General features: G+C 32.6%; 1 protein-coding gene across 2 annotated transcripts in view; it reads right to left on the reverse strand.

The window, feature by feature from the left end:
• The window catches only part of NIPBL (NIPBL cohesin loading factor), a 185,541-nt gene that overhangs the window by 79,164 nt on the left and 83,861 nt on the right, over positions 1 to 22,516 (reverse strand). For both annotated transcript variants that reach the window (XM_090276169.1, XM_090276170.1), the window contains exons 5-10: positions 22,073 to 22,172; positions 21,370 to 21,518; positions 15,257 to 15,417; positions 14,246 to 14,342; positions 10,975 to 11,601; positions 3,585 to 5,204 (exon numbers count right to left, since the gene is read on the reverse strand). In XM_090276169.1, the coding sequence (XP_090132295.1) occupies positions 3,585 to 5,204; positions 10,975 to 11,601; positions 14,246 to 14,342; positions 15,257 to 15,417; positions 21,370 to 21,518; positions 22,073 to 22,172 (2,754 nt within the window). The remainder of the gene's footprint in view (positions 1 to 3,584; positions 5,205 to 10,974; positions 11,602 to 14,245; positions 14,343 to 15,256; positions 15,418 to 21,369; positions 21,519 to 22,072; positions 22,173 to 22,516) is intronic.

Genomic DNA, 22,516 nt, shown 5'->3' on the forward strand with positions numbered 1-22,516 from the left:
ATCATTAACTAATCAAATAAGCACCACAGTTCAAAAACCATGATCTCAAATAGCAGGTGGTATGGGATATTTCTTAAAAGTAGTAAGGACAAGTAATGGAAAATGATATACGAGTTGGAAAGAAGTAGGGCAAGTAAGAAATAAAAACGATTTCCTTGGATTTTAAGCTAAGCTATTTTGAGATGCTCTGGAATGTAAAGTATCAAAATTAAATTGCTAATATCTGTAATTACTGATGCTAAGCTGTTAACAACATATGTTAACAGACGGGCATATTTAAAACATTAAAAGTTTTACAAAGGTTACGCTGGTTCCCCAGCTTCATTCTTCCACACAGCAGGGAAGAAACAAGGGGATGGTAAAAGCCTGGGCAGAGGACAAAAGCAAGAGATCAGAACTGATACTGAGCCAATTTTGTAACAGTTATAGAGCAAAGTAAAAGGAAAGGGTAAATTAAACAGACATGAGTATGAGTAGGTCTCCTTTGGATCTTAATAAAAAAAACAAAAACAAATAGCTGACAGGGTGAGAGTTATTAAAAAATTTAAGAAAACAGGAATTTGAAAAATATGTAGCTCTTGAGCTAGGCAGTCTACTGACCGAAATGTCAAGAATGAAAACACAATTTTAATTTACACACAGAAGCCTTTTCTGAACATGGTGGCAATACAGTCTCTATTCATTAAGTAGGCATGTAATGTGCTCTTAATATATACTATGTATTATGCTAGGTACTAGGGATAGATACATATCCCCAATGAAATCAAACCAAATGTTACAACATCTCGTAACATTTAATATTTTTACACAAAAGACAAAAAATAAGTGATCTACACCAGGAGTCTTAAATCTATGCCCCACCATTCAAAATTTCCAATCTTAAAGCATATTCAATAAATTTCAAGCTACTCTAAAGAATAAATGTTTTAAATATGGACATCAGATAAAAGAAAAAAAAAAAAGGGTGAAATTTTATGGCTCTTCTAAAAAAGAAAAGCCTATCAAGAATTTTGGTCCTAAGAATTAACCACAAAAGTACTCAGCAATATTGTCTAATTCCTTTACTCAGAAAAACACCAATATGTCAGAATAGGTGATTTTCTGTGATTCTGCAAAGTAAATCCCAAGTAAAATGTATTACAAAGTGTCAGTAACCTAAAACTGTGCATATTAATTTTTAAAAATCCAAAATATGTAACATTTCCATTGCTAACTCAGAAGCAGAGATCTAAAATAAAACCAAAATTAGTACATTACTAAAAATAATAGATATCAATTAGAAGGTATAAATAAAGCCAAAAATATCTATATGCTATCATGAAAGCCAAAAATATCTGTATGCTATCGTAAAATGAATCTTAATATTGAAATAATATTGATAAAAAGCCCACTTATAATTGCAGATATATTAATATGTGTATGTATATACACATACATGCACATGCACACACTACTCTACTCTCACAGGCAGACACACCCAGACTGCCTAACTACTCATTAAAAGAACATATCAAGTATATATATTTGTGTTAAAAGTACACTTAGGAGAAACAAGGATTAGTACTTAAAAGTTTACATTCACAGGCAATGAAATTATGTGTAAAAAAACCATGGGAAATAAAATAGCGGTTACTAATTAAGAGCTACATTCATTTGTTGATGTTCAGTTATAAAGATTCTTTGTTAAAACAGAGCTTAGAAAGCAAGGCTAGCATAAGCTGACAGAGGGCAGGGGAGAAAAAGATGGTCCAGGACAAGAGGGTACCACTTTCCATCTGACCTTTCTAAAACTGTGTAACTATACCCTTTATGATATATACATATATACCACTCCCAAACTTGCAGCCAAATTAAAAAAACAAACTATTATTTATCTAAAAGAAAAGTTCTAGTGATAGCCAATACATTCTAACAACCTCTTTTACATAAACAATTAAAAAAGATGCACAAGTAAGATAATAAAAACTATTAATTTATTAAAGCGGAAGTGTTTATTTTCTTGTAGGTCTGAATGCCATAATTTAAAATCTGAAAGTTTCTCTAAAAGAGTACAAGTATTAGTAATTCAAAGGCAATCTTTTTCATTTTTGAAACAAAAGACCAAATAAATTAAGTGTGAAAAGTTTAATGAAGACCAAGTAAGAATAAAAGATTAGTCATGACAAGTCACTTTTTTGAATCAAGAGTTCTCAGTAGTAAGACTATGTTTTCAATAAGCTTTTCTTTATAGATGAGGCACACAGCATTTTGCAAAAATAACCATTACACCTTGTATATCTCCTAATACACTACAGTCACTTACTATACAATGCAACTTTCTGTGAGGGTGAAAATGTTCTCTATCTGCATTAATAAGGTAGCCACTTGCCACATGTAGCTATTGAGGATGTGAATTTTAAATTCTATTTAGTTTAAACTAATTTCAATTTAAAAGACTAATGAAGCCAGAGACTATCATATTGGACAGCACTATTCTGGAGTTTCATATATTTGTTTGTAAGTATAAATCTAAGCTCTGAATGAACTTCTTTCACAGAATTAGAACTTAAAAATCCAACTTTCCCCTCGGTTGCCTTAAGACCATATCTCAATCTATTTATATTATATGGGCTAAACAGGTTTCGCCACACAGCATCATCAAAAATTCCCATTATATACACATATGTACACACATATATATGATAGCATACGAAGGAACACAAAATTATATTTTCTGCATAAATTACCACTTTGTTTTCAGCACTTGAGACCTTTTTATTTTTTATCCCCTGGAAACAATATTCCCAATCAAGTAACTGGAGAATTTAACTCAACAACCATACTAAAAACAAACAAAACAAACAAAAAAACCCCAAACAAACAAAAACCCCACCACAGAACCCTCACAAACTAATGACTTAACCCAATTTGAGGTAAATACTATCCCCTATTACTTTTCCACAGAAAAAAGCAAAACTATGTATTTTTAAAATAAAACATCTGTAACTAACCACCTCCCCTGCAAAAATAAATAATCTTTTATGTAACTTTCTAAACCATATAAATTCAAACTATTCATCATTAGTTAACTTATAGATAGGTCTGTGAGAAAATAGTAGAGATACTGTATATGCTTTAAAATTTTTTAACACTGATTTTTGTATACTATATAGCTCAATTGACATGTTAGAAATTAAAATTCAATTTATTACCTTGTTATGGAATGAAATATCTCTAGAGCCAAAATAACTTTTTAAAAGTTGTTAAATATGTCCATTCTAATCATTCACTTAATTAACATGCAATTTTCCAAAATACCTAAAATAATTAAATAGCAAAAGAACTTATCTCTGTGTACCGAACAGGAAAAATTATGACTACAGTGAGTAGTTCAAGTTAAGAGTAGGAGAAAAAAATTTTCATTGACAACTTTTTAGCTGTATTACTGAAAAAACAATTCATTATTATTTTATATAAATGTTATATTTTCACATAGTAGTGCTTCAATGTCTGTGAGTTTTCTTTTTGAAAAAATCCTTAGTAACCCTAAAACTTAAAAGGAAAACTGATTAGAATACATATGACATCAGTATAATTATTCTTACCTTTATTTGACTTTGATGGTTTATTCTTGATAGGTTTAAGGGAACTTCTTGATTTATCCTCTCTATCTTTAATAAGTTTCTGAACATCATCCAAAGACAGTTTTTGCAGGACAACTACAGGCTTAGCTCCTTTATTTAGGTCTTCAACTAATCCCATTTTTTCTACTTTGTCTTTCTGTTCTCCTTTCATTTCCATTTTCTTTGTCTCCTGAGTAATATTGCCATCTTTATCCCTCTTGATTTTTGGAATGACAAAATTTTTCAATGCACCAGACCTGCCCCCCAACAAATAACTTGGAAAGTCTGCCTTATTATCAGGGTGTGCTTTATTACTGTCTACTTTACTCTTGTTACCCTCTGTCCTTCTGTCATCTTTACTGTTTGGTGATTTGAAACCAGGCTTATCTGGTCTTGATTTATTAGAATCTCCTTGTTTAACACGAGGACTGTCAGGCCTTGATTTTTGCTCCCCAGAAGATGGTCTTTCCCTCAAGTCCCCTGATTCATGTCTGTGTTTTCTTTCTAGTTTGTCAGGTTTTGAACCATCAGATTTAATGCCATGTTCATTTCTACTAGAGGATCTCAATGTTTCTGGTCTTCGAACCCTGGACTGATCTCCCCGATGTCGGTCTGATTCGCTCCTGTCATCTGATTTTTGTTTACTATCATGGTCACGTCTTAGTGACTCCGAAACAGATCGTCCATCGGGTCTTTGCTTTAAGGCTTCAGCTCGTTCTGATTTTAACCGAGGTGTATCAGATTTAATATCCTGTTTATGTTTAGACACTTCAGGTTTTTTCTCTGTTGATGGCTTTCCAGAATCCCTCCTATTTTCATGCCTATGTTTTGGTGTTTCAGGCCGACCTTCACTTTTTTGCTTTGGCGTTTCAGGTCGGCCCTCACCTCTCTGCTTTGGAGTTTCAGGCCGTCCATCGCCCTTTTGTTTGGGGGTTTCAGGACGCCCATCACTCTTTTGTTTTGGAGTTTCAGGTCGGCTTTCACCCTTTTGCTTTGGGGTTTCGGGCCTTGACTTTGTTGTTTCTGACCTGCCATTGTTTTGTTTGCCATCCTGTGGTTTTGGGTCCGACAGTCTGTTTTCATGCTGCTTAGGCTCGGAGGTGGTGCTCTCGCTTTGTTTGGGTTCCGCAGTTCTGCTCTCATTCTGTTTAGGTTCCTCTGCTTGTGTCTCAATTTTAGTTTCTAACTTGCTTTCACTTGATTTTGTCTCTACCAATCTATTTTCATTTGGTTTAGATTCTGCCAATCTACTTTCATTTTGTTTTAACTCACTCTTTGAAAGCTCAGGATCAGATTTTTTTTTAGGCGTCTCAGGATGGTTTTCTGGTGTAGATTTAAAATTTCCAATAATATCTTCCTGAAGAATAGGTGCATCATTACATTGTTTGATTTCTTCAGGCTTTTTTATGGAGTCTGAATCCTGAGTTACAGAAGCCTGAGAGTCCACTCTTCCTGCCTGATGAAGATCAATGCTAACCATTAATGCTGGCCTTGACCCATTTCCCGTAGAGCCCGTCTCCTGAGAAGCTGGTCTATTACCTCCTGTAGCACCCCCAGCCTCCTGTGGGTAAGAATCTTGTTTTCTTTTTTTCAAAGGCTTATCTGAAATTTAAAGATAAATATTCAGTATCAGTAATAGACATATTCTTATCTTATTAAAAAACCATATGGATTTCGACTATTTTTTAAAGTCATGTTTTTTTAAATGTGGTGAATGCAAAGTCAATACACATATATAAAATAGTAGGCATGAATGACAGTATTTTTAAAACAAGGTTTAAAGAAATATTCATGCTTGCTGTACCTCAATAAATATTACTGATTATAGTATAAAGAATTTAACAGTATACTTGCTGAGCAAATAAATAAGCCTAAGAAAATAAAATAAATGGAACTTATAATACATTAAATACAAACATATATTTTTGTTTGTATATGTTAAAGATAAACCAGAATCTCTGTATCAATAAGGCAACCAGTTATAAATCATGTATTCTCATTGATGATCATTAAAAGTTAACCCAAAAACTACAGAGCCATAAATCTGCCAACATACTAAATAGAAAGTGTAAACTTTACAATATCCAAGAAAAGTATGGAAAAGAATAACATCCAAAAGAAAACAGAAACTATGTCAATGAAAAAAGCATAAATGAAGATAGTAAAAAAAAAAAATAAAATAAAAAAAAATTTAAGTATATTATTAACCTTTGATCTAGAATTCAAATTCTTAAAGGTGTCAACAGCACAAATGGAACATAAAAACTAATACAGAGAAGTATATTTTAAATAAGGTAACACTGTAAGTATAAAAATGAAAGCATATAAGGACTTTTAAGATAAATCCTGCATTAAGCAACTTCCAATGAGGAAAAATGTTTCAGCTCTTCAATGTAAACTTCTAGGGGTCTATATTTATCCTCAGTGACAAATTACTTACAGTAATCTGAAATATAAAGGCAAAAATACACACACATCCACCACCATAATAAAATGTCAAGAAACTTAGAACAGCTATGTGTTTCTGTGTATGATTCCACTTGACTTAAGAGGCAGCTAGGTCATTTTCTATAAATTAAATCTCTAAATAATTATTGGGAATGGTTATATTACAGCATCTTGAGGTTTTCCTGCTTTGGTATTTACTTGCTCTGTTACCTGGCTATGTTTTAAAAGTCATTTAAAATCACTTTTCCAGGAGAACCTCTAGATTCTCTTATATATTCATTAATGTGATATCCTTGGAGCAGAACAGTATCACAAGGATAAAAGTCAAACTGACCACTAAAAAAAAATTTTAATGGCAATGCTGCTTTTATATACAAAGTTCCATTATTTTGTTTTGAAAAAAAGTAGCAATTCATCCAGCTTTAAATCTAATCAAATATTAATAAAATTTACTTCAGATATTTACTAGTAATTTTGTAGAACTAAGTCATTCTTCTTCAGTTATTCAGAAAGATCTACCATCACATACACTACATTTTCAAAACAACTATCTGATGATGCAATAATAATAACAATAATAATAACAACAATAATAAAATATATTATTAGACTGTTTTCCCTAGTTAAAACTAACCAGGTAAAAACTTACAAGAAACTTTTTGCATCATACCTTAAAAAAAAAATAGAAAAACGCACGCAGAATGTTTACGAAATTTGATTTTTTTAATGTTCTGCAACACAAAATAACCTTTATACTTTGCCATAGGGCACACCAAATAATTACTATCATATTATACTTATTCCTTAAACCTTTATGACAAGAATCTAGAAATTTAAGTAGTATAATTTAAGTTTTATATTTTTCAAAAAATATGCTTTGTGAAAGTTATTAAAATGGTAATCTAAGCACACTTAAAAGCTATAATGACAATTTTCTCCAGCATCTGAAGATTTCTCTTAAGAAATCTGTGGCTCATCCTTTTATTAATATGAGCAACCTGGCTTTCAGAAAAACATTAAAATATCTTGAAAGCTAAATTTTAAAGGGTTACAAAATATTCAAGTGTTTATAGATCATTAACCTATTTAGCAAATAGTTTAATTGCAAAGAAATTATCATGTTTGATTTAGTTATCTTAAACTATAAGTGCTATAATTATTTATCATAAAACTTATGAAAGCACTGCAAAAGAGTAATGCATTAAGATTGGGAAAGATCTTATCATCTGTTGCACTACGCATAAAATATTGTTAAAAGAAAGTTTTAATTTTTCAACTATTGAAAAGTACTTCACCTCTTCTGTAAAGGAAAAATTCCATTACTGCTGCAAGGGGTCTTGTATATGTTAAGAGAAGGCAGGTTCTGAATCACTTGTTCTAATTCAGTTCCAACATAAACTTACCCCTATAAAGTGGCTCTGAATCTGCATAGGTCACTGTGGTCTACCTACTTTTATTTTCAGTCTTCATTACATCATAACCTTCACCTAGTTATGGAAAGCCGTCTCTATGAGGAAACTTTAATATTTGAGAAACACTATTTTTAAGCCTTGTTTAGCACTGGGAACCATAAAATTATCTATCAGAATGCATATATTCCTGAAGATAATGCTTACAAAAAGATATAATTTCAAAACCAACAACACTTGCCAGCCATATGCTAATATTCCGAAAATAAGAGCCAGCCCTTAGAGAAATAATGAACTTGATCATATTTAAAAGAAACAAAGTATATCATTTGCTTAAATGTACTACAAGTGATAGCTGAAAACACTGAGAAGTAGAAAGCACAACTGTGCACATTAGCAGCCAATTATGAAAAATAAAAACATCCCACCCCTAAACCACAAAGTAGAATTAACATTCCTGTTCAAAATCCCTATCTCTTATTCCAAATGACAGTAAGTAATCATTTTCTTCTTATACAGGTTACGGTGCAAGAATATTATAACGTTATAAAAAACATTAGTGTAGCTAGGCCATTCCTTATACTTGCTAACATGGAAAGTGGACCTTGGGAAAAGGCGAAATTAGGCAAAGATAAACAAAGAAACCTCTCTTTGACAAAAGAAAGCAGGAATTTTCAGCCCATGAGAGGATATTAATGTCTATGATAGGTTATTCCAGAAGCAAAGATGAACAGCCTTTAAAAATTAATTTATATAATTACAGATGTTAAAATATGAGCAGAAGACTGAGAAAAGGTCCTTCAGGAATATTATAAAATATTAAGTTACAGAGAGTTAACCTATTAGTGTATTCAAAACTATCCAAAGAAGGAAGAACAGGACAAAGGGAAATAAATATCCAGCAGCCAGAAAAGTGTCTTCCGTGTGTGGAACAGAGAGAAGTACAACAGGTTCTACCACAGCCTGGGGAAAATATTTCTTAAGAGTACTCTACCCCTTTTCTCAAATTCCACAATTAGCCAACGGCCATATTTCTAACCCTACAAAGTACAGATGTTTAACTGCTGGTCTGCTGAAGGGAGTGCTCTTCTCATCACAAACGGGTGTAACAGGAAAGCAGCTCAGACCCTGGGGCACCGCTCGCAGCAGACCAGAGAAGTGGGGTCTTGGTTGGTCCTCACCAGCACCAATACAATAGTTATTAAAAAGGTCTTAGTGCCAAACCTTAGAATATGGTAAACATTAGTTTTACAATTTACTCCTAGAATGTAGTGGTTACTAATGGTAAATTCATTTAAAAAAGTATTTCATCTCTCAAGGGCTAACTAAAAACCACCACTTCAGATAATTTTGCTTTTATTTATGACTTCGCCTACAATCTTGGAGCAACGTACCAAACATTTAATCATATAGAACAAAACCAGTTTTACCATAAGGTAATCAATACAAACATATATCAATACAAACATATATGTTTGCACTAATATGAGGTCAGCAAAATCAGCATAACATACATACTAAATTCATCTAAAGCAAACTAAAAGTAAGATAGCTTTAGTACACATTTTTTCTTTTGACCCTAGAGCACCAGATAGATATCTCTGCTAGTCAACCTACAGAGCTCAAAATTCTATGTCAGCTCTGCTCAATCAACTTTTTAATTATATTTGTTATAGACACACCATCACGCATCACAGAGAAAATTGATTACATAATTACTGTTCTAAAAGAACAGTATGCTGTTTATTGATTTTGTTATTCTCCCAAAGACAAGTTAGTGGTCTAAAATAAGTTTGCTAATGGACAATTAGGCTTATTTATTATCCTTACTTTCATTCAAGTTTTAAAGGTAAAAACTTTGGTTTCAACAAATACAATACAATAAAAGCTCAGGAAAGTTAAGAACAAAAAACAAAAAACCCAGAAGTTCACCATTTCTTCTGTTTTTGTTACCACCACCAATTAAAAATATAATTAAAAAAATTATACTCCTTTCTCAGAACACAATTTTCTAAAACACAGATTAAAATGTCATGTAAAAATTCAGTTCTCAAGGCAACTAATAATTCTTGGTCAAGAAATTACAATTTTATGTTTCTTGCAAAACTGTCATAGGATTCAGGAATTTGGAGTGTGTTAATATTATCAAGAGAAGCTGAATAATATTGCTCTCTTCATTTGACATGCATATACTTTTATAACAGATTAGAGGAGGTACATTTTGGAACCCACATAGTATATTTACTTTCCGAACACCATACCATTATGCAAAGACAAAGAACAAGCAACACTTTATTTTATCCTTAATGTCAATGATTTACTAGTTTAAAGAGGAAAAAAAAAAATCCCAGTTCCCTAGCAAATAAAATAGCAATCTCTTTACTTGCATCTGTCTGTGATTTATATATTAGTAAACATTGTAATGCAATAAATAAATATATCTATTTTTAAATAACATTTTAAAAAGCCATGACAGGAAATATAACACAAGTCTTCAGTATATTTCTTAGTATAGAAACACAATTATCTAGAAATGATCCTGTCACATGTAAACAAAATCATACATAAAAATGAGTTCTCCCAATATTAAATTTTTTTATAATCATCAAGAAAATATGAGAAAAACTGTAACTCAATCTAGACTATTTAACTATAAAAATAAATCATAAAGTATGCTTTGGTTTGGATAGTCAAGTACATTGTACACATCTGTAAAAACAGTAAATTCATAAATTATATTACTAATTTCAATCACTAAATCATCAGTCTCCCTTAAAATTATCAAGAACCTAATAGAAAGCTACTTGCATTTGATTATAATTATTCATAAAGCAGGAAAAAAACCCATGAACACATAGAATATATGTCTTGAAATTCCATCCTAATATACTGGTTAGACAAAAGAGAACACTTAACTGTAATCACAAACAAAATATCTTTGATCCTTAAGGTATGGTATTTAATATTAAAATTGTTTTCATAACTTTTTTTTTTTTTACTAGAAAGTCACATTATTAAAAAGTGGTAGGAATAAGAACCAAGGGAAAAATCTAATTGTATAATATGCATACATACAAACTTTTCTTAAAGGTACTGATTTAAATTAATTCTATAGCAGTTAATCTTGTTTCGGCAGAAAAAAGCTGAAGCTGCAAAACTATATTAACATAACTTGTGAAAAATGCACGTGATACAGAAATGCTAATGTTCACTTTAGTAGACAAGCACAGTTAAAATAATTTGGTATGTAATAGATGATGGGCCTGTGATACAGAATTACCAAATCTCAGTTGGTTCAGATTAAAAAATGAAATTAAGAATCTGAGGTATGAAAAAAAATTAAAAAAAAAAAGAATCTGAGTTATGAGCATTAGTAATAAAACTATAATTGAAGAGAGACATAAAGAATTATAAAATACATTGAGACAAAAAAAGAGTAACTTAAAAAAACTATTTTGCTATTATAATTATATATTTGCCCAGAGTAAGACGTGGTAGTAATGAGATTATTTTACCTTTATCTTGAACTTCTTTTGAAAAGCGCTCCCTTTCAATAGCTGATTCTCTCTCTATTCGCTCAATTTCAGCCCACGCATCCAATTCCACTTCATCATATATAGGTCCCTGTTGTGATACCTGTTGCTGATTCTGTACTACAGCAGTCTGGGGCTGTTTTGTAGCAACTGAAGTGTTCTGTTGTAAAACAGGCACTTGATTTGCTGGAAGGAATGCTGTTTGTTCTTGCTGCGACAAACACTGAGCAGCATTTAGTGGGCGGTTTACATCCTGCGGAGTAATGGGTGTTTTTGATGTCTGTCCTGGGTACTGCACATTAAAAGGAATATCATTTTCTGAAACATTGCTATTTTCCATACCAGGGAGCATATCCTCTTGCTGGTCCATGTCTGAAGACCTTACACGAGAAAGTCTCAATGTCAGTTTGGTAGAATCCTTGGACGGGGAGCTAATGATATCATACATTGCGGCTTTCTCGCTCTGGTCTTTTTCATCCTTGCCTAATTTCATTTTCTTCTGCTTCTTCTGTTTTCTTTCTGGGGAATCTAGCAAGATATCTGGTGGAACATCTCGAGGTGATGAACAAGGTAGAGGCTGAGACTGCAGGATTAATGGTGGTCTTGACCCTAGAAACACAATTCAACAGGTAGGAAAGAACAGTTGTTAGTTTTACATTTTCTCACACTGTGATAGAAATAAGACATGACAATACAGTGATGTTAGAAAGAGCATTAGAAAATTATCTAACCCAAGCTACTTATTTATAAAACACAAAAAGAAATACTAAAGACTTGCCCTTCATGGTCTGTTAGCTTGCTGGAAGATGATCCAGGTTTAAGTTGAAGTATGAGTATTATTTTCCAGACCAGTACTATTTCGATTTTTGTGCCAATAAAATATACTTAGCTTGAAAACAGGAAAAAAGTTCACTGTTTCTAAAGGTGATACCACATAAATATTCTGGGCATGATGACCTCTATTCTTTCACTGACCATCTAGAAAAACTGACATACCTTAAGTAAAAGTAAGTCAAACTTAAAAAAAAAAATTCATTCCAATTACACTCATATGAATAGTTACTTGTATAAGAAGAAGAAAGTGGAAAAAATTACAATTATTAGTCTTCATTTATTTCAAAAACTGGTGAAATATTGATTTATATCTTTATGTGGTCTCTTTCTCTCCACTTAACATCATTTCTCTTAGCAATGTTAATATACTTAAAAGTGTGAAATATAAAAATAACTTTTTAGAGAACATAGCTATTGAATAAAGTGTGATAAACATGCTACTGTAGCAACTGGCTACAAATGCTAGTTTGAAGTTTTATCAATAGTGTTTTTAGAGTTTTTAGATGAAGCTTATATAGGACATTAAAAAATAAATAAAACTAACATTTTTGGACCATTTATTTTGTGTTGGAGCTTGTACAAGGTACTTTGCACATCAATTCACTAAACTGATTCACAAAAATCTTGATGAATGTTTTATCACTACTATTTTGCAGAAAGGAACATGAAGCTCATAGAGGTTAAAAAAATTGCCCAAGGTTATATAGCTAACAAACTTGAAAAAATTAAACCTAAACTTGTCTAATATTTGGATCATAATGCACCATATTGCCTTTGTACTTAAAACTGATGTGGCAAATTTAATATATATTATTTTAAACAAACTTCAAATTTCAACAATTCACCTAAAAATCAAATTAGACTGATGATTCATTCAACCTTCAAAACTAGCTGAAACATACCTCATGAATGGAAGGAGAAGACTTCTGATAAATGATGTTAGTGAAGCTATTTTCCTTTTTTTAAATCTAGGGTTATCCATCTACTGACCCACCCATCCATCCTCAAGAGTGAGAGGGAAAATGGGCTGGTTAACTAGACCAACCAGCTATTGCCATTGCTATTTCTCCCTGGCAGTCTGAATAACTGCTCAGCCTGGCAATCTTGCGAGCTAACCTACAAACAGAGGTACTCTGGAAGTTGCTCTCTTTCAGCTGATGGGTTCTTTTCATCCCTGAAAGTTTACAGAATTATAAAATTTGAATGGTTCATAGAAGTTCAACTTTCACCTCATAAAAAATGCCCTGATCAAAGAGTTGGAACAGAATCTGTGAAAAAAAAAATCTTTACATTAATAAGAGGTAGACGAGTCGATGTTTTAGATGGCTATAATTAGGAATTCTCATGGATAGAGAAAACTTATTATCAGCTATATTACAATTAATTACTAGATAATTCTTTATATTGGAGTACATTGTCTTCCAACAAACTGATAATTCAAATTAACAGACTTTAATCTTAAGAACTTCAAAAAATAGCCCAAACCTGAACTTAAATTCACACTTCTTGTGAATCTATTATAGGCAGAACGCCACACAAGGTTCTTTGGTAATTCAAAGATAAACAATATAAAACTCATGTCCATAAGACAGTGCCAGATAAGTTGTCACCAGATAAGTTGTTAGAAAAGTATAAACTAATGACTTGAAGAGATTAGAGGAGTCCAGGGATGATCACCCATTAACTTAGAACCCGAAAAATAAGCAGGATTTAAATAAGAAGTGAAAGCAGATGTAAGAGATTTGGGGAGGTAACACAGAATAGGCCATATTTTGATAAATGACTACCTAAGAGGTGAGAAGACTTTAAGATGATTCAGGACTGGGATAGCATTAAGAGAAACAAGAATGGCAGGGAAAAGTGAGAACAATTTGGAACAGGAATGTGAAATACCAGGTAGACATGAGGAAGTTCTGTCTGGAAATGACTAGAGCCGAAGATATAAATCTGGGAAACCTGTTCGCAAAAGTAATAAATGTTACCAAAACTGAGTAAGAGAGCCAAGAAAATAAAGTACAATGAAAAATAAGCTTAATAATGGAAATCTTGAGACATGAGAGAGCAGAGAGAACTAATTAAGAAAACAAACTTATGAAAGAAATAGGAGGAAAACAGATTCAATGTCAAATAAGTTTTTTTGGAAGGGGGACGAGGGATAGAGAAAGCTGATCAATAATTTCAAATGTTGAATTGTGGTAAGAACTTCGTGGTTTGTAAAGAGCACTGGATTTCTCAGTGAGAACTATATTGTATATATCTAAAAACTATCAATAGTTTATAGGGATAAGTAGAGATTTGTTTTTTTTACAATAAATGAAAAGCAACAGACAATCCTTTTTGGTATCGGCATTAAGAAGTCTGAATTCTTTACTCAACTTGAAATATGAAATGCTGAAGGAAATTTCAGTTATGATAGTACCTTTAGGAGTTCCATCACTTCCAGCAGGGGAGCATACTGGCTGTGGAGACCTCAACGGGAAAGATGCAGCATTCCTCAACGTTGAAGAATCTCCATCCTAACAATAGAGCATAAAATTTGTATCTTGAATGATAGGAAAGGCTTTATAGAAATCTTAAAGAGAACCAATAAAAGACATAAATTACTGACAGGTAAAGTGTTGGTACCAATTCAATAGCATTATTCTTCTGCACTTTCCTGTTTTCTTCGTGGTATATCTTAGAAGAATTGAAACTGTATCCAAAAGAATCAACAGCCTACGCATGGCAATGAATAAGAAAACTGGTATTACTAGTACGCTCCAATTTCGTTTGCTATTTTCTACAAAAGGAGCTGTGAACACGCTACCGGGCTGTAACTGTCTCGCGGAGAGTCCACTGTCATCTCTGGTGTTTCCTTAGGTACGTGTAACTCGTGTGACAACACCACCAAACCAGTAACATGACAAATTTCCATAAAATGAAAATTTTTAATAACATCAAAACATTAAATTTCAGGGGACAAGTTTTATATAGTTCTTAAAAGGGAAAAAGAGCTATGTACTAATAAGTAGAGGTTCATTATTTGAGAGAACCTTTCTGTATGAGCATGTATTTAAAAATGAAATTTTATTTCATTAAGAACCTAAACCTCTAGACAAGGGGTTGGCAAACATTTTCTGTAAGGAAACAGATAATAAATATTTTAGGTTTTCTAGGCCACATACAGTTTCTGTCACATATGTTCTTTGCTGTGCTTATTGGTTTTAAAAATTTTGAAAATGTAGGTCAGACCACTGGCCAGTTTACCAACTCTGTTCTAGACTAAGCTCTGTGGGTACAGAAACCATATTATGCATAGCTAGATTCTCAGACCTAGTATAATTCTTGACATACAATAGACATCCATTAAGTTGTGGGATTAAAATACTAGGTTATGAGACAAATATTAGAACTATTTTATTACCTTAACAACAACTAATATATTACATACGTCACTACTTAGCCTGTGCACCATGTGTAGGTAGTCGTCACTTGAGCCATGTCTAGGGTTATCAGCATGATGATTAGCTGAACTGCCAGGCAACGGACCAGAAACTTTATTATCATGTATGTTTCTCAAACCACCTGCAACAATGGGACTTGATACCGATGCTGAAATTGATAAGGAAAAATAAAAAAAAAAGCTTTATAAAAATAAACTGTTAAAATTTTTAGGGAGCAATAATTGTTCACAAGAAATATTTTAAGCATACAGAAATTACAGGAATAATATAACTAGCACTTGTGTACTAACTAACCAGAGCTCGATCAAATCTTAATGCAGTATTTCGCGTCACTCAGACCTGCAGTTATGCAGCATAACGAGGTTTCAGTAAACAATGGACTGCATTTACAATGACAGTCCCGTAAGATTATAATGGAGCTGAAAATTCCTCTCACCTCGTGATGTAATGTCGTGCCATTATAACGCTGTAGTGCAAAGCGTTATTTACATGTTTGTGGTGATGGTGGTATAACCAACACATGCTCACCACCGTATTTCAGTTGCCCACAGTATTCAGTACAGAAACACGCTGCAGAGGTGTGCAGCCGAGGAGCAACAGGCTATACCATAGAGCTGAGGTGTATGTAACAGGCTACACCTTCGAAGTTTGTGTGATATACTCACTCTGTGGTGTTCGCATAATGAATAAAAGGCCTACTGGTGTCCTTCTCAGAAAAATGAAGTAAAGCATTAGATATGGTTGAAGCTCTCCATATATCAGCATATTCTCCTCTATTTCCTTTCTCTCACTCCCTAAAAGTAACACTATTTTAGAGTTCACTCTATATCTTTACACCTTTGCTATGAATATATTCCTAAATAATACATAGCATTGTTTTGTACATTGACTTTCTGTAACTGGTATAGAGCCTTCTCTAACTTGTTTTTAATTCAATATTATTTTGAAATGTATCTGTTTTTATACATGTAGTTATAAAATTTATTTTTAAAAATTATATATATTCTGCTGAATAATGTACACAACTTTCCATTCTTATGTTACATGTTAAGACAGCTATTTGTTATTATAATCTTGTAATGCACATTCTTGTACAAAAGTTTTTTTTTAAACAAATGTATTAAGAAGTGAAATTCCTGGATATGTCCATTTTTAAAGCCTACTAAATATTAACAAATAGCTTTCCAAATCCCTTATGTCCATCTGTACTCCACTGGTAGTTCTTACTGGTCTACATCCTTGCCAACTATTTCTGTCAATCCGAGAACAGGAAATGTCTCTTGACTGTAACTCACATTTGCAACCTTGATTAACAGTTAAGCCAAGCATCTTTTCACAGGTACTGGCCATTCAGATTCCCTCCTTAACACAAAATTATAAAAATATAGTTTCCTATATTTTCTTTTTAAAGTTTTAGAGTTTTGTTTTTTCAGACTTAGGTCTTTAATCCATATAAAATTTATTTTTATGTGTAGTGTGAGACAGGAATCCCACTTTTACTTTTTCCATATGGATAACTGTCTCAGAAACCATTCTTTCTCCATTAAGATATAATACCATATGTATCAAGTTCCCTTTGTTCATGGGTATGTTCTGAGAACTCTATCAAATTCCACTTCACCACATTCTACTTTTTCATGCCTAGACCAATATTACAATAAATTTTGATTCCTGTTAGATCAAGCCATATCCCATCACATTTCAAAATTATCTTGCCTATTCTTGAATGTTTATTTTTTCACATGAATTCCCAGAAGCAACTTAAACTGCATAAAAACCCTGTTTTGGAGTTTTATTAACTCTCTGAGTGCCAACATCGCTGTGAGCGACGCTGACAAATTTTCCCAAAAGTGGCAGTGTCGCTCCCAGTGACTCTTTTTTCGATGGCCATAAATGTAAATAACAATGGAATAATTCGTATTTTATGTTTTGTTCTCTTTTTGGTACCTCAGGTTATATACTGATATAATATCTTCTCATGTTGATCCAAATTTCGAATTACACATGGCACTCAAAGGGTTAATATGGTACTAAATTTGTAGATTTGAAAAAAAATCCCATCTTTACCCTATTGAGTGAAGTGGCATAACTCTTTACTTTCTTAGGTTTTTTTAAATATATCAAGTATTATATTTTCTCCACAAAAGAGTATTCTTAGGTATCTTATGCTTTTCCTTGAGATTGTTAACACTTTAAGAGTAAATTTAAAGTTTCTTATTTTAGGCTTATAAAAATGCAATTCACTTCATTATTATGATCTTGTATCCAGTTACTGTTTGGTGTGCTTTTATTAATTCTATTATCTTTCTGTAGCATCTCTTAAGATTTTCTATGAAGACAATCATATCACATGAAAATAATATTTTCATTTCTTCTTTATCAAGAAGTATATAATTTTTATGCTTATCTTCCTGTATTGACTAAGACACTCACTAATTAGTAAAATAAATTACACACTAAATAAAAGTGATGATTACAAGCATTCATATCCTATCTTGGATTTCAAGAAAAATGTTTCTGATTTTTCACAATTAGTAAGACAACCTTTATCAGGAAAAGGCTATCAGAATAAGGTTGTCCTAGTCTATTCTTATTCAGTGAAAAACTTCTAAAAATCATAAACGGGAGTTAAATTTTACTGATTGATTGGTGAGAGACAGACAGACAGACACAAACATCAATTTGCTGTTCTACTCACTTATGCATTCATTGGTTGATTTTTGTATGTGCCCTGAGTGGGGATAGAACCCACAACCCTGGCATAACAGGATGATGCTCTAACCAAATATGCTACCTACCCAGGGTAGAAAGTTCAATTTTTTCCTAATGCTTTTTTGGCACCTATTAAGAGGCTCAAGGATCCCCATCCCCTTAATCCGAATTAATTTTCTAATATTAACCAATCTGCGTATTTCTCATATATATCCAATTTTATCATACAGGTTGATAACACTGTTTATTTGGTTTGGTAATACTAAGAAATTTTGTTTCCATGTTCATAGATGATGACTGGAAAGTTTTATTATTAGAACATCTCTTCTAAGAATGACTGATAGAACTTGTGGATACAACTATAGTTTTATCCCCTCCCCTCCTTTCAAAGGAGATAGATTTTGAACTACAGAAGGAGGTACATGCTTTTAAAATTATGATATTGTCAAACTGCTTTCTAAAAAGGTTGTAGCAATTTATACCTTTATGAAGACTGTGAGAAGTTCAATCTTCCTTGTACACTTGTTGATTCTAGGTATCCTATAACTATACTGTTTACTAATCTGATAGATACAAACTTATATTTCATTTTAACTTGCATGTACATCTCTTTCATTGTGAGCCAGGTTGACCACATTTTCATATATGTACTACACCTTTCTGTATCCAATTTGCTTTTCTTTTACAGCAAATTGTCTGTTTACTTCTTTAGTCTATTTTTGTCTAATTTTATCAATCTATTTAAGATCTTGGTATATTAAAAATTAATACTTTGTGTTTGTAGTAAGTTTAAAAAATGTTTTTCTCCATATTTACTTGTCCTTATTTATGTTCTCTCCTCTTACACAGAAATTTATAATTTTTTTTTTCATTTCTGGAATCCAGGTTTTAAAAAAAAATTTTATTTATTTATTTGTAGAAAGAGGGGAAGAGAGGGAGAAAGAGAGAGGGAGAGAAACACCGATGTGTGGTTGCCTCTCGCATACCCCCAACTAGGGGCCTGGCCTGCAACCCAGGAATGTGCCATGACTGGGAACTGAACCTGCGACTCTTTGGTTTGCAGTCCCGCACTCAATCCACTGAGCCACACCAGCCAGGGCTGGAATCCAGGTTTTAAGTGTCTGCTTAGAAATAAGTCCTTCTAGACTCTTAAGTAATTACCAAAAATTCACTTTACCTATCTAGAACATATATGACCTAGGAATCTAACTAAAAATTTCCAAATGCCTACCTAATCAATCCAACATGATTTATTAAACAATCCATTCTTACATACTGATGAAATGAGAATCACTATTGGATGCTAAACTCTTAATGGAAACAGGATATTTACATGATCTCAAAATATCCCCCTTCAGACTACTTGCTAATTGCAAAGGGAAAAACGTAACGCACTTATACAATGAAAAGATGACGTGGTCACCACCTAAACACTATTTATACTGAGACCAAAGGACATTATGTACTTTGTCATGTGATGCAATATAAAGTGCACATTATTTATTTACTTATCTAGTACTCTTGACAAAAATATATAACTAGAAACTAATAGCTTTTAAAGATAACTTCCAGTCCATAGGAAATATAAGGAATATATGAGCAAATTAACCGTATGAGGAAAGAGTGAAGTCTCTAGAATAGGAGATAGTCTACAACAGATGTAGCACAAAGTTTTTTTAAAAAAAAATTAGTGTTATGGGGAAAAAGATGTAAACTTCAAATGCAATGTGTGAGAAACTTGGTTAAATCATGCTACGAAAAAAAGAAAGGTTTATGAATGACATATTTGGGACAATGGTGAAAATGGAAGGTAAGCTAAGTATTAGCTGATACTACACAAGTGTTCTCAATAATTTTAGGGTAAATGATTACTGTTGGTGTTTATATAGGATAATTTCCTTCTTTTTAGCAGATGTACTTAAGGGCAAAGAGTTAAGATGTCTGTTGGTGAAGGGATTCATAATGCTCATCTTTCAACTTTTCTGCATGGTTAAATTTTTCATAATATAAAGTTGAAAAAGTGTTTTAAATGTTACCTTTCACATACTCTAAATTCCCATATACATTTGCCTCATTCTGGATTCTTTTCTGTCCCACTGACCCATCCATTTGTTCCCTACCACAATAAATTTTCCTATTTATAATAACTTTATATCTGAGTAGGGCTAATCCCTGAGTTCCATTTTTATTTCTGCAAGTGTCTGAGAATTTCCAAGAAATGACATTACTGAACAGGTCCCCAAACTACAGTTCTCTTTTGATTTTGTGACTTCAACTTATTTTTCTGAAAAAGCTGGTAAAAAACAACAGCAGTATTTAGAGTAAAAACCAATGTTGTTTCCTATACATACTTATGTGTATGTGGACATTTCCATAAGCAACAAATGTGTCCCCTACTAATTACACTTAAAATGTTCCTCCTCCCTATGTGTGCCAGAGTATGCTATTTCACAAGTACCAAGAGCCTGCATATCTACAGACTTAAGTTCAGCACCCATACTAAATTCTGTAATTTTGAAGGTAAATCTGTAATTTGCTTACTAGTTTTTCCTTGCTTTAGTGTATGAAACAGTTTCAACCTAGTATTTTATTCTCTAGCTCTGGGAAGCCAGAAGTTGGCTGTTAGGATAGATGACGACGTTAAAAGCTTATAGTTAAAAAGTTCATAAATGAAGGAAGTTTTGACCTCAAGCATAATAAAAGAATTTAAAAAACACACAGGAACTATAATGCCTGACTGCAAGTGTTAAAAATTTGCTATCAATTATGGGGGAAAAAAAAACAGATGTTTGCTATATTATCTCTTGTACTTTTCTTTTTAAAATTTCTCCCACAAAGTAAATATAAATTTATACTAACAATAAATCAATTAGCAGTCATTTCATACATCCCAGGACAATATAATCTTAAAAAAGACAACATACTATCAACATTTGCCTTCAACAGAGAACTAGCAATCTAATCCCAGAGATTTTTGCATCTAAGATTAATTTTATTCTATTTACACTGTATCTACCTTATAGTAAAATTTTCACACTGCATTTATTTACCGATTAAAATGTGATTTTTCTTTGGCTTAGTGCCACTGTAGGAAGAAAGAACAATTAGAAAGCAGTTCCTGATTTCAGAACTAGACATACTCAGTTGTATAAAAACCTTATCCAAAGAATCAAAATGACACTGATCCTTTTACGTCCCAAACGATAAATTTCCAACTGATAAATGTAACATGTTTTTTTAATAACTTAAGCCATATCTTAAATGTTTTTTGACAGATAAGTATATGGTATAGTATTTTTCCCTGTGTTTTAAAAATTCTGAAAGACGAAGGAAAGACCTTGCTTGGAGTGCTGGTCACCCCCGTTGAGGGGACAGCTGGCAGCCTTACCTTGCATCTGCGGGTGCGCGGAGTAGCCGGGAGGGTGGGGGTACGGCATGTACCCCGCGGGGCTTTGGGGGGCGTACGGGCTAGGCACTGGGCTGTTCTGTTGTGGCAAAAATCTGTTCCCAGAGCTTGTCTGTGGTGGCACAAACCGGCTAAAAGCCAAAATCCAAATAAACAACATCAGGAAATAAAATAAATAGGCGATTCCTTAAAATTTCACTGTCATAAAATCCTCCAAACTCTTAATTTATCTAAATTAAAATTGATGCAAACAGAAAAAATCTGGAAAAGTCAGATATATAAAAATCATTCACAAATCATCATCTAAGAGTTACACGAAACAGTTTATAAAAACTGAGATAATTCACGTATCTGACTTGCAAGAAGTACCCATCTGTTTAAGGTCTATAAAGTCATGCTGCCCAAGTTCTACTCTATACACTTTCTTACATCAAACACATCGGTTACTTTAATACATTCTTTTGTCTGTATGAAATTAAGCCACTAAAATGATAGTTACTTCAATCCAAATATTACAGCATTTCCACATATAAGGCAAATGTTCACGTGGGCTACTAGTTAAGGCTAAGCACTAACTTCTTATCTACATATAAATTCACCATTACCTATCTGTATGTATACTCTGTATATTCACAAGTATATTCACCACAGAAAACAATACTTAATGAAATAACATGCACATTACCTGGAGGGGCTATGTGAGATAGTGGTTTGCTGATAATTGGAAGATGCAGGACTGCTGTGCATGGAATTCTGAGATAGTTTATACTGAGACATCATCATTCCTAAACAACACACACGAAGATGGGAAACAGATTATTTTCTTCTGTTTCCTAGAAATGATTTAAATCAATTGTTCTTTCACAAACATTCAAAAGACTTTCATTTCTTTTTTTGTTTTTTTTGACCATCTTTTTCAATTTGAAGAGCAAAATACAGAAACTGTAAAGTTCAAGTATAATCAATTTGATAAAAATATTCTTTTACTACATAACTATCTACGATCGGATAGATTTAAATTTAAAAAGTTACTTGTTTACTTTAAAGTCCTTTCATTTAGTCTTAGAATTCTGAACTTTTAGAAGTCATTTTTTCTACCCCCTGATCAAATACTACTCACTTCCTTCTA

Source organism: Furipterus horrens, unplaced genomic scaffold, assembly GCF_987537825.1.
Source record: "Furipterus horrens unplaced genomic scaffold, mFurHor1.1.pri manual_scaffold_5, whole genome shotgun sequence".
NCBI lineage: Eukaryota > Metazoa > Chordata > Mammalia > Chiroptera > Furipteridae > Furipterus > Furipterus horrens.